At 36.2% G+C, this 13,924-nt stretch overlaps 1 protein-coding gene and 1 pseudogene across 1 annotated transcript in view; both read right to left on the bottom strand.

Annotated features, from left to right (window-relative positions):
- The window catches only part of Wdr7 (WD repeat domain 7), a 301,023-nt gene that overhangs the window by 206,492 nt on the left and 80,607 nt on the right, over positions 1 to 13,924 (bottom strand). Inside the window, 2 exon segments of the mRNA XM_028857247.2 lie at positions 6,932 to 7,020; positions 8,565 to 9,334. Of these exon segments, the coding sequence (XP_028713080.1) occupies positions 6,932 to 7,020; positions 8,565 to 9,334 (859 nt within the window).
- Positions 4,571 to 4,720, bottom strand: LOC114683071 (annotated as a pseudogene).

The raw sequence follows: 13,924 nt of genomic DNA, 5'->3' as shown, positions 1-13,924 counted from the left end.
CGTCTCCAATATGTATAAGCACTCCTTAAGGCAGGGACTTATTTTGTTCTTATAGTCACAGTACCTAGTTACTGAAATATTTCTCTAAAAGCATAAAGGGCACATAAGGATTTATTAGTTACCAGCTCCTTTTTATGAATCAGCTACTGTACCAACAAATTATGAAAAATCAGTGAACAAGATAACAATCCCTATTTTTTTAAGCTTCCCCAACAAATTTGAGTAATGGGCCAATTTTTAAAATGTGGTGGTTAAGTTGGACATTGTCTTCCCTATTATTTGGTGAGTCCATCTAGATTCATTTCATGTATGTATATATGTTAAGATTCCAACTAGACATCTTAAGAAACTAAGTAAAACCTCCAGTGCCAGGAATGAGTTACATCTTGTTGAGTCATTAGCAAAAAGGGTACCATGGAATCCCTAAAACATCAGAAGGTACTCTGCACACTACTGGAGGAGAAAAATAATTATCAATATCACTCAGATACAAGCTCTGTAACCTACAACAGTACCTATCCACAAGACAGATTGTTGAAATAGTGGCACAGAAGTTTTGGGAATAACCAACCATTGACTGGCTTTAAAGTTGACTTCATGAGATGAACCCATACCTGACACTGAGAAAGAAGTGATAAGCCTGAGACCAGATAGATTCAGGGGGCTAGAGAAAAGTCTGATACTATTATTCTGCTAAAGGAATATAGCAATAAAATAACTCTTAATGAAATACTATTATAGATCAGTGCCTCCTTCAACGCTCTTCAAATGAGCTGCTTTTTGCAATAGATGGGAATCAATATTATAAACACCCACAATTGGACAGTGTGAAGAGAAGAGAGTGAGAGATTTTAGAGAATTCAGTTGTAAATGGTATGTCTTCATCAAGCCCCTCCTATCAAGGCTCAGGAATATATGTGAAAGAAAAGGAGGAAAGGTTGAAAGAACCAGAGGTAATGGATGACTCCAAGGATATAGTGTCTTCCAGCCACATATGAACTCACAGAGACCATGGCAGCACACACAAGACCTGCACAGGTTCAAGCAGACAGGATCTCAGCACTGAGAAGGGGAAGTGGACACAGGGTTCCACCCCTAACCATGAAGCTTTCTGCTCCTGATACCCACTGGCAAAGGTAAAATCAGTTTTCTCCAACAGAGTGTCACTGGGTATATTGACCACATTCAGGCAGGCCCCATGGCAAGGAGTACTTAGTCAACAAAAAAAAGAAAGAAAGAAAGAAAAGCATTGGTATTTTGTGGTGGTTTTTGTCTCATTTTGCTTTCTTTTCCCATTCTTAAAATTTATTTATGTTTTGTTTGTTTGTTTGTTTGCTTTTGTTTTGTCGTATTGGCCTTCTGCCTCTTTGGGGTTTTTGTTGTTGTTTTGTTTGTTTTTTTTTAGAGAGAAAAAACATAAAGTTGGGTGGGTAGGGAGGTGGGAAGGATCTAGGAATGGTTGTGGAAGGGAAACCTGATCAAATGTCGTGGCAAGGTCACAAGGAAGTCACACAGTTGAAGGACTTAAGGTTATAATAGTATGCTCTTTGCAAGTTTATTTTCAAATGAATTTTAAATGAGTTGAATTTATATCATCTACACTAAGAAATGAAAGCAGTCCTTGTTGAGTAATCTTAGGAAACATTTATATGAATCAAATAACAGTTTATCACTGTCTTTCCAGGATCTGTAGCAGAACTCTAGGCTTGAAGTGGAGTAATGGATGGATCTGAGAATCCCTTAAAATTTTGTGTTTGGAATTAACATGTTATTTTTTAATCTTCATTTATTTTTACTTAAAATTTTTCTTTCATACATATAAGATAAAGTCAATCCTATAATTGGCCTGTTTTATCAACTTGACAGACTCCTAAGTCAAGACACAGAGAATCTAAACTCAGTGAGTAGGGAACACAAAACTGGAGTCTTGGGAAAAGAGGACAGAACTTAAAAGGTTGGAGAAGAGAGAAAAGAGATACCAGGACTTGTAACGCGAATTGCTAAATGGTCTTATTAATTAAAAAAAAAAAAATCCGGAGCCAGATATTAGGGTGAAAGCTGAAAGATCAGAGAAATAGAACAAGCACAGCCAACCTCACCTCTCCAACTCCTCAACCGATCCTGTTCCACGAATCCTCAGAGTGAAAGCCTCTGAGTCTGCACCCCTGAGGGGCATTCTCCACCCAGCCATGTCACTTCCTGGGATTAACTGTGTACATGTTTTCCAAGAAAAGGCATGAGATCTCAAGTGCTGGGATTGAAGGCATGTGCCACCACTGCCTGGCTCTGTTTCCAGTGTGGCCTTGAACTCACAGAGATCCAGACAGATCTCTGACTCCCAAGTGATAGGATTAAGGTGTGTGCCACCACTGTCTGGCCTCTATGTCTAATCTAGTAGTTGGCTCTGTCCTCTGATTCCCCCCATAAGTTTATTACGGTACACAATATATTGGGGTACACAATATTTCACCACAAGGGCTGAAGTTGTGCAGAAGATTCTCCTCAGGTTCTAGCAGAGTATTAGTCAGAACACTTCAAGAAACCAGCAAGGAAGGGAGAATGAACCATCATAAAGCCTAGAAACAAGTTGGTGGTGATTTTCTCCACCAGCCTATTGGGAATTCTCAGAATCATGGAGCATTTAAAAGAGTTCTAAGGAAGATCTTGCCTCAGTAATAGGGGATAATTTACCTTATTTAGAGCACTGCTCAAAAATCTACCTGTTCAAACTGCTTTCACAGAATTCCATCTTAAAAGAAAGCTCAAGAAGGTTTGTAAGGATGCAAAAAACCCAATATTCTGACTGACAAAATTTTAAGCATCTGCCATGTTAAGCAAGCATGAACATTCACAGAGACAGGAAAGTACGGTCCCTAATAAGAATAATTAAAAACAAACTCAGAACAATCAAATATATGACAATAATTAGATAATCCTACACATTCAAAGTGAGATAGTTAGAAAAGATACAAAAATCATCACCCAGGCCAAAAATACATTAAGATAGGATTAAAGAAAGTTCAGAACCTGATGAAAAAAGACTAGTCAAGCTGAAACTACTATAGTAGAAACTAAATCAAATCTGGGGAGGGGGTTGGCACAAAAGTAGTCTGGTGAGAGAGTTCATTGCTTATAGGCAGGTGCAGCCAAGCTAAATACCTGAGATTTCCAGTAGTTTGTCCTCTGACTTCCACATCTACCCCATGGCAAATGTGGACATGGAAAAACACACAGACACACAAATAAATATTTAAATAAATACAATTTTAAAAATTTAAGGCATCATTGACAAATGAGACCATTTTAAGCACAAATTTACATATAATGAGACCACTGAGAAAAAATATTTAAAGCACTACATAAAATAATTCCAAAATCCACTAAAAATTATGAAATAAGAAACAGACTCAAAGATACCTGGCAATCCAAATGATAGCAAAAGAAAGAAATGCACAAAGGGAAGTAAGGCAATGGAAACACAGCAAACAAAGACTCAGTCTAACTAGATTGACAATAACATTAAATGGGAACACCTTAAGACAATGAAAAGCAAATCACAACCAGATATGGCGGCAGACACCTTCTATCCCAGCACTGGGGAGGCAGAAGCAGACCAGTCTCTGCAAACTGAAGGCCAGCCTGGTCTACAGATTAAGTTCCAGGACAGACAGCGCTACTAAGAGACCCTGTCTCAAAAACAAAACAATCAAACCAAATTAAGTCACACTGGATAAAAGAGCAAGATGTAACTACACGATGCCGACATAAGAAACATACCTTAAATACAAATCCCCAAACGGACAAAAGGCAAAAAGATGGGAAAGTTGTATGATTAAAATAGTAACTAAAGATGCTAAATATTATGAATAGAGTATATTTTAGAAAAAAAAAGGAAATCAGGAAGCATAAAGATGATCATTTATAATAATAAATAAGCCAAATAATAAGAGTGGATGTTCCAAAAATTTATGTGTCTATTATGGAAAAAAATCTTACAGAAGTGTAAAGAAACATAAGCAAATGAATAATTATGGCTTCAGGTTTCAATCATCTTAGATATTTAGTAGAAACAAGTAGGCAGAAAATGATCAACTGTACATTACGTTTGAATATCACAGAACAACTTGACCTGACGTTATAATAAAGTATGCTACCTAATACCAGACTACATACTTCTTAACATACAGACTATGTTCACCAAGATAGAACACCCAGTATGTGTGGATACTGGTAATGTAATACAAATAATAGTTAGCTTGATTAGCAATTCCAAAATATACAAATATATTGAAACACCTATGCCACTAATATACACAATTATTTTTGTTTTGTTTTTCTTTTGTTTTTGTATTAACCTAGAACCTAATTTCCTGAAGACTATTTCTTAAATTTCTTGGCAAAATGGCCAAGACGTAAATACAAATGCTTAAGAACTCCTGGGTTTCACATCTTGATTTCACCGGTTCCAGTTGTCTGGCGACTAGAAAAGGGTTTTGTAAAAGCACTTACAGAAAAGAAAGGTCCAAGAAACACGATCAAGGATAGCTACTTTTTGTTACAGCAAAAAGTCAGGAGAGAGTGCAAACGCAGTCCCCACTACCACAAATTATGCAGTCAAGTTTCCTGCATTTGGGGAAATCACACCCCATGTGCAATGGGTGAGCCTCGCCCTGGGAAAACCACCTGCTCAATCCTGGTATCTCCCCTGCCTGGTAAGTATGCACAATTATTTTTAAATAAGTAAATACAGTAAAATGGAAAAATCCAAAGGATTCCAATCATAGAAGTAATATTATTTCACTATCAAAAAGAACCCAAACTGATCCTTGGAAAATCTTAGAAATATTGGAAAAATTAATTATTTTATCACTAAATTGCCAATTAATAAATAAAAACAAATAAAAGTATAGAAAATGTGGGAGTTGCCACCAAGCAATATTCAGACAGGAAATCTCAGCACTAAATATGAGGGAATCCGGGACAACAGTCATACGTCATTAACTTCGGAGTCCCCTTAAACTACAAGCAGAAAAGTGAATTTAAACCAGAAAGGAGGTGACAGTAATTATAAATCAAAGAACATGAAAGCAGAAAAATCACAGAAGTCAACTAAGCATAGCTGGACCTGAGGGAAGTTCCTAAAAATTGTTCTCTACTAGACAATCTGGATTAAAAAAAAGAAGATGAATAACAAAAAGGAAAAAGGGGATTTTAAGAATTTCTAGAACCTCGGTTGGGGTTTAGCTCAGTGGTAGAGCACTTGCCTAGCAAGCGCAAGGCCCTGGGTTTGGTCCTCAGCTCCAGGAAAAAAAAAGAATTTCTAGTACCTTTTGCCTGAGAAATTTAACAGAAAGTTCACTAAAGAAAATGTCTGAATGTCTGAAATATATGCAAAAAATTAAAATACATAATTAAAAATCTTATAAGGAAAACTTGAGGCCTACAAGCTTTCACTTATCAGACAACCCAAATAAAGAGTAAATAATATTCATCTATACAAACCATTCCAGGAAAGTCCAAAGAGAAGGATCACCTTTCTCTGACTCTGTGAGGCCACTACTCTGTCACCAGCTACAGAAAGCCATTACCAGAAAGGAAACCACACCCTAAAATCCCCATGAAAACCACACGTCTTCAACAAAATTTTACTAGTTATATTTAATAATCTATAAAATGGATAAGTCATCAGGATGAATTGTGATTTATATGCCAAGTGTTCTTGAAAAAAAAGTCAATATTCTTTATCTTATGAAGAAAATATAGGAGGAAAATCATATAATTATTTCAACATATGCAGAAAGAAAATCTGACTAAATTTAACACCTACTATTAGTAAAGTTAAAATCTCAACAAATTTGGAATATATAGTATCTCCTTAGTACAATAAAGGGCATCTTGGAAGAAAATCTAAATCAAGAAAATACGTATAAATTGTGGTATATTCATTCAACAGAATAATACACAGCAATGAAAATAACAAACTATAGTTCTAATGCAATAAAGTTGATAAATTTGACAGTAGAGGTCAAACACAAAAGAATATATATACTATACAGTGAACTAAAGTCATATCAAGAAGTACAAAATAAATCATAAACATTGTTGAATTTCAATACAGATGGTGGGACAGTGAAAAATATTTTAAAATTAAAAAGGGGAGGAGGAAGAGGAGGTCACCAGAAAAGTTTGGTGGTGCTAATTGCATCCCCTTTATTTGAAATTCCAGAAGTACTTTATTGTCAGGGCTGTTGCTTTTTCTATTTCTGGAGTATTTGCACATCTTGATGAGCTATCTTGCAACTAAAAGTCATTTGTTTTATATACAATCTATTCTTCACCCTGATCTTTAAACGGCTATAAAAGATACATTCTGGAACAACTGAGCATATTAATTCACAGAAATGTTTAGAATTTCAAGAGAAGGAGAAATTCAGCCTTCCCCCTCTCCTACTCCCTAATGAAAAAAACAAAAAAAAAAATGAAAGTTATGGTATATTATTTAAAAATAAAGAACAGTTTAATAGAATTTCAACTTGTGAACAGCAATGTGGACACCACTAGCAGACAATAGGACATAAATCTGTGATTTCAATCATTCCCAAGGAGAGTTTAAAAAAAGGTATAACTTTTAAACTTAAGATACACACAGTTAACTACTGTTGTCAAGTTAAGGTGGCCCTAATACATACAAATTAGGCCAAAGACCATATAATAAAATTATCTGAAATATGCTCAGTTATCAATTTCCAAATAAATCTGATTTATTTGTAACTGACATCTTAATTATCCATATTTACATCTGGAATATAACAACTTTTCTCTCTTTTAACAATCTGAGACAAACAAAATATTATGATTATACATTAGCAAGGCCTTCTCAGTTTCTACAGCTGAAATGTCACGCCAATTACTTAATAAGATTTAATTTTACCTTGTTTAATCTGTCCTTGCACAATATTACTGGAAGTTGGAGGGGAACCCCTTGCCTTAGAAAGGTCTGGGGTGCCTGGTCTAGGTGGCCTTTAAAAGAAGAAAAAGAAACATTGAACATTTTCCTATTTCCAGAGCTATTCAAAATGTCATTCTCTATATCGAAAAGAAACATACAAAGAACATTTTCAAATTATGATTTCAAAAAGATAGTCATTTTCTAAGTTTTGTACTATTTATGCTGTCCATTTAGATTACTGGCAAAATAACTACATGATTATGAAGTAGAAAATATAATTTTTTGAAATAAATTTTTACTTTCTGTTAGTCTTAACACATATTTTTGAATACTCCAATGAACTACTATTTACAGGCAAAAATCATTCTTCACCTTCTCTACTATTAACATCCTGGAATTTCAACCTACCCCATTATCACTAGCACCTAGGAATTCATGGAATAATAAACTGCTTTGAAAAGTATTTATCCATATATATGGCAATAAAGCATAAAGAAATCTTGGAGTCTAGAGGTAAGGTATGTCTTTTGAATTCTGGCTCAGAATAACCCCATATAAAAGTATTTACAAGATTAAAGAGATTGAATTTTTGTAGGGTAATTACAAGAAAACATGGCACAAAATGAATGCTATCTAAGTATTTCTTAAGTTTAAAAAACTGATGTGGTCAGCTTTAATAAAGCATAATAACAAGTTGTCTTCATAACTTTGAGAAATAGCATTCAGGCTAAGTATTTAAAAACATCAAAATATTCTGTTTTTAAAGTAGTCTGTTTTAAAAGTTATTTTCTCTTCCCTATAGCAAAATTTGGACTAGACTTATTACCACATTCCAGAACCAATCACTGGACACATTGTTACTGCATAAAGATTACAATGAAAAGCATTGTGAATGGATACACATTTGAACTGAATGTCAATTCAAACTTCCACAAGCTATAATTCAAGGTTATACTTATGGAGCTCAAAGAGATGGCTCAGCAGTTAAGAGTACATAATGTTCTTGCAGAGGACTGGAGTGGTTCCCAGCACCCCACTGGGCAGCCCATAACCACCTGTAACTCCAGCCCCAGGGAATGTAACATCCTCTTCTGGACACCACGGGCATCTACATTCACACATGCACAGACCCACATATAAGCACATAATTTAAAAAAATAATGCTATTTGTGGTGGCCCACACCTTTAACCTCATTACTCAGGAGGCAGAGTTAGGCCAGCCTCTGTGAGATCAAGACTGGCCTTTGTCTATGCTGACTTACAGACTAATCAGGGTTATCTCAGAAAAAATAAATCATCTTTAATTAAAAAAAAATTTAAAGATTTAATTTATTCAAGAGCTATCCTCTGTGACCAACTCCTATAATTGTAAAGCCATTTAAAATTGCAACTAAGTATGACTACACATATATAATATTGCTATAATTGTATTGTGTTTTAAACTAGGCATTTTAGAAATGCCTGTTTTATAGTTTCAATAGGAATCCCTAATGTGTCACTAAAGTGGAAGTATGCGCAGAGCAAAAAAAAAAAAAGCAATAAACAATAACAAAAATAGAGTATGGTCATTTATCCTTTTGAAAATAAAGAATAAAATCAAACTACATAGTCACACCTGGTCGGGCCCTTCTTCATGTGATCACCAATGAAAGTCGCATTGGTCATACTCATTAAAGTGTTTGCCAGAGATATGATGGACAGCAGATGTTGAGTGGTGACGGCTCGAGACACTGTGTAGGTCCCCTTTCCTACTCCCTCAGCTGTCGGCAGCTTCCTTCCTATTTCTGCTTTCCCAGGAAGGAGTTTACCAGCCGCCTGATTATAACCAGGAAGCATCAACGACATATGACCTCCTCTCGATAAGAGACCGAAGGACACCGTGCAGTGAGGTTTCAGCATTCCGAGACGATCAAGACAGACTTCATCCAGAACCTCATTCAGACCCCAGGCATGAAGACAGGACATGAATAATTTTGCAGTGTCCATGGTTAGATTGTACTCTAGTAAGGTCAGCGGCTTGGACTTGCTAGCCCGGTACTCAGGGTCACTGTCTTCTCTTCTCTGCCTCATTGTCTCCTCGTCCTCCTCTTCCTCATCGAGGAGGTGTTCCTTTATGTTCTCTTTGATAGTCTCCTTCACTTGCTGGAAAAGAACTGCTGCTCGTTTCCCAGTTAGAAAAGAGCCCCCTTTGTCTGAACTGCCAGATGCTTTTTGCAAATTCTCTGGGGAAATAAGTGCAGTATTCGGCCTAGAGGCTTCTTCAGTCAGGAGTTGAATAATCAAAGCTTCCACATCAAAGAACAGCACATGGATGTCCGGATCTGTTAGGTTTGTCTTTATTGCTTGAACCATCAGGGAGTTATGAGAATATTTAGGTAAATTCCCCTGTAACAAATATTTTTTAAAAATAGTTACAATTCAAAAGTATTTAATCTCAACATTCATTAATGAGCAATAAATAGCTGAATTAAAATGTTTATGAAGCTGTCTTTTTGGGGCTTCTAGAAAATCTTTGCCAACCAGCCGCATGTAAAAGATATGAGCTTATGCAATGACTTTACACTGACACAATCATTAAAATACCAATTAATTTAAAACCAAGTATACATTAATAAATTCTTATTACTGAAGTGGGAGTCTCCTTCGTCATTAAAATTGGCTTCAGTAACATTAGCAGACTCTGAAAATGAACTGTAGCTGCCCCTGAAGAAGCTGTGGTCCTTCTGGAGCACTGAGCACTGAAATCCTTCCTTCAGCACTTACCTTCCTTCAGTCTTTCCCCTGTCAAATTCCCTCCAAAGACATAGTCAAGTCTTCGGGTTTCAGACATAAGAGTAAGGAGATCCTGACCATGTTCCTTCTACTTCTCTCCTTTATTTTCTGTCCATTTTAGCCAAATCTATTCAAAGTGTAGAGGCTCCTCAGGCCAGGTCCTCCATTCTCTTCTGATTCTGACATTGTCTTATGGAGACAAGAATGTATACTGAACAGTTCATGCACATGATGCTTGTGTGTATGCATGTGTACTTGTAAAATCCATACATGTTATAACAGGATGTAAATAGTAATTATTTTTTGATGGAATCATAGAACATTTTTTACACATTTTATATATTTGTTAAATTACACATAATAACACATGCTATCTTTTCATAACTAGAAAATAAATCTATAGAATAAAATATAGAAGGCCCATTTATAAAACCCCCTTTCAGCTTTAACAAATGAACAGGCTCTTGAACCATATCTGTGACTCCTGACATACAAATCCTTTCATTTTTCCTTTTGCATGAGTCTGCCTTTATTCTCCTCTAAGTCCTCTTCTACATGGCCCTAATTCTCAATCACAATATATATGCACATCAAATCAGTACAGTAAATACTTGAATATATATGTATTACTCATCAATTGTATCTCATTTACTTTGAGGACAGGACTCTAATTCTCCCAGGAAAAAGTTAGCCAACAATACATTTAGTTCCCCATCTCCCATGTGTCAGATATTTAGATATTTCAGAAATATTTATGTGGTTATTGTTTTAGTTACTTATAACTTCCTTATTCTGCAAGGTAATTTCAAACATGAACAAACTATGTCTTATTCATTCTGTGCAATCAGAGTCTAGCAGAATGAACAAAGAACATTATAAAAATCTTACAAAATTATTCAAATTGCTCATCAACTCTTCCTGTAATTGTTACAATAAATTCCTTTAACTGGTCTCTCTTCTGTCTCCATTTCCATCCTTCCTGACTATGTTTCCAGCTTCAGAGATTATCAATAGCATTTTATAACTTGAGAAGAAAATCCAGACTTCTGTGCAAATCAAAACACACCCTCCAGAATCTACTGTTGCTTGTAGATTTCATTTCACTTCTAGTCACCAGCCTGTAACTTAACACCAAATCACCTCTCATTTCCAGAAAGTTTCAAATATTGGACCTTTGCGTTTGTTTACACTATGACCATATTCACAAAAGATCTCAAGTTGTTCACCATCCAAAAATTACTCAAGGAATTATTCACGCAGATGTTATCACTGCCTCCTTTATATAAACTTCTCTGAATTATATGACATTTAAAGGATGATATAAATCTTTTTATATTATAGTCAACAACATAAAGAATATTGCTAATATGATAATGTTACACTATAGAAGAGTCATTAAGAAACTAAAGGGGCATGGCCAAGAAATTACCAATTCTATCTCAGGTGACCTGGGAGCTCCTCACGGAAGAGCTAACTTGAGCATGAAAAAAAAAAAAAAACACTCATGGTGAAAAGAAAGAAAAATGCAGAAAAGGATAGTGGCAATGACAATCGGGGGCGGGGGTGGGGGTGGGGAGTGGGGGGTGGACGCTGAGGAACCCACAGGTGATCAAGAGGATGAGCCCAGGCCACAGCTCACTAAGAGCTTACAATACCACAGTGAGGCCCTTTGAACTGTATTTTGCAAGCCAGGGTGCCACTAAAATACAGGTTCCTGGACCTGACCATCAGACCCAAATTAGCATAGCCTGGAATGTGTACAAATCTGTCTAAGGAATAGCCAGACAATTTTATACAGTAATGTCAGGAACAACTATCCAAATGACGGGAGTCACATAACCAGACACAGTACTGTTAGCTTAAAAGGAGCAAGAGCAGGGTCATGAATATGAAATGGAGGCGGCAGAAGCCACACAGATGATCGAGATAAAAGTGCAATAACCCAAAGGATGTGAGCAATGGGACAGAATGAAGAATATGTACTTGAGCCTTTCATTTCTCCAAGCTCTGTTTTTCATGGTTTCCTTTGAAACACTGAACATGTAATATCACACACTATACTTAGTGCTTTGTACTTATCAGTACTAACTCAAGTGAATTATGTACAACCTTATACATATGTGTTATGTCCAATAATATTGATACAAAATTATAATTAATAATTGCAGCCACTATTTCAAAGCTGTTGCTGTAGTTCAGGAACTATTCTAGTTATTAGCACTGTCTATGTGACAAAAATACCACAATCCTAGGTATACAGCTCTGACAAAAGGTATGAAGGAACAGGTAACATTAGGTAAAATGAAGAGGTCTCCACAGTGCTCCTGAGGATGTTTTTTCTGAAAAATACCTACAACATTCTTTTAGAAAAAAAAGATTATTATCAACCAAACAACATAAAATCAAACAAGTCTGGCTAAGAAATTGCTGAAGCAATAAGAAGGGCTTGAACAAAAGAAGGCAGAAGGAAACCAGAAGGTAGACAGACTTCAACCAGTCTCGTCTGATGTCAGCCACACATGTTCCCATCAGCACCCGCAGCTCCTCAGGCATCTCCATCTCCTTCTGAAGGTGTTCCAGCAGTTAGCCACATGCTCACAACAAAAAGGTTATCTAATTAATACCATGACTGGGTGTGACTTTGTAAGATTCTCTTTAGTACAATCTCTCAGAGCTACTGAACATGCCCTGTGGGGATGGGGGGTGGGGGGACTGTACCTAATAGCACTCTACTACACAAAAAGAGAATGTAAAAGATAAAGAAAACACCACTACCAAGATAAAATACAACAGAAGAAAACACATTAAGGCTGAAGGGGAAGGAGAGACGACGACTCATCCTTCCAGTATTCCTCACTGGATGAGCTGTTGCTCACACCACCAAGGCCTGACAACCAACTCTACTGACTTGGGCAATCTGTCACAACAAAAAGTAGATGCCCTCAAAGTTGGGAGGATGATATTGGCTAAAGGTGAAGAAACGACAGAGTCAGTCACTCTCAGGTCTGGTTTTCTAGAATGTGATACTAAGATGAAATACAGGAAAGAACAAAAAGATCTAGCAATTTCCAAGGCTTTCTTGGCTTAATGATAAAATATATACACCCGGGACCAGACCAATTCACTCAAATCATCAGATATTCTCAACAATTTCAAAGCTAACTCATGAGGACTTTCTAGAAGGGCCACTCTGCTACATTTATTAGAACCTCTGCAATGTAGATGTACAATTCATCTTAAAGTTATCACAGAGCAGGATTTAATTCAGTTCAATAAATATTTGTGGAGTGACCTATTGTGTAAACAAGCCTGGGAGAAAACAAAATATTCGTCCTCAAAGAAATAGTTGAAAATCTACTTGACAATGGCTAAAAAGGAAAATGACTGAGTCTCCAACTTCCTAGTAAATGCAATTATACATATTTCTACACTCACATGACAGGCTAGTACACAGATTTATTTTATGCTTATTTTAAGTATCTGATTTATCACAATTTTCATTTGAGAAAGTACATATTAAACCATGTGAGATTTCTTTTGTTTTGAGACAGGTTCTCTCTATGGAGCCCTGGCTGTCCTGGGATTCACTGAGACCCACCTGCCTCTGAGCCCACAATGCTGGGATTTTAAGTACATCTGACACCATGCCCAGCACCATTTGAAATCTTAAGAAAAGGAAAATTGACTTAAAATATAACACAAAAGAAAACACAGGGGGAAAAATACTGGACTCCTGACTCATAACTGAAATTGAACCTGTGGCAGGAACATTAGATAAAATAATATCTCAAGTAAAACCCAAAGAAAACAACAGAACTACCATCCCGATATCAGGGCTCATCAACCAACGCATGCGTGAATCTCAGCATATAAACACGTCAGATGTAGCAGACCCCACAAGTAAAACATAATAATCCAGAATGTTCAGAGAAATAACATTGACATGTGTCTATATAACAGTTTCCATCATTTTATATAACTGAATAAATCCTAGATGAATCATGTCTGCTGAAACATTTGATAGTTTTGTCTCTGCCTACCAATATTACACTTTAAGTATCTTTAATGGGTTTAAGATTTTAAATGCATTGCATTTTACCCACTGACAACAAGAATTTTTAAGCTCTCACCATTCACTTCATTGATCCTGACTTGAAAGCTCACTGATTTTGAAATCATTGTTCAATAACACAGTTTTCAATG

Source organism: Peromyscus leucopus, chromosome 19, assembly GCF_004664715.2.
Source record: "Peromyscus leucopus breed LL Stock chromosome 19, UCI_PerLeu_2.1, whole genome shotgun sequence".
Taxonomy (NCBI): domain Eukaryota; kingdom Metazoa; phylum Chordata; class Mammalia; order Rodentia; family Cricetidae; genus Peromyscus; species Peromyscus leucopus.
Note: the sequence above shows the minus strand (reverse complement) of the source record. Positions and strands in the feature narration are given on the sequence as shown.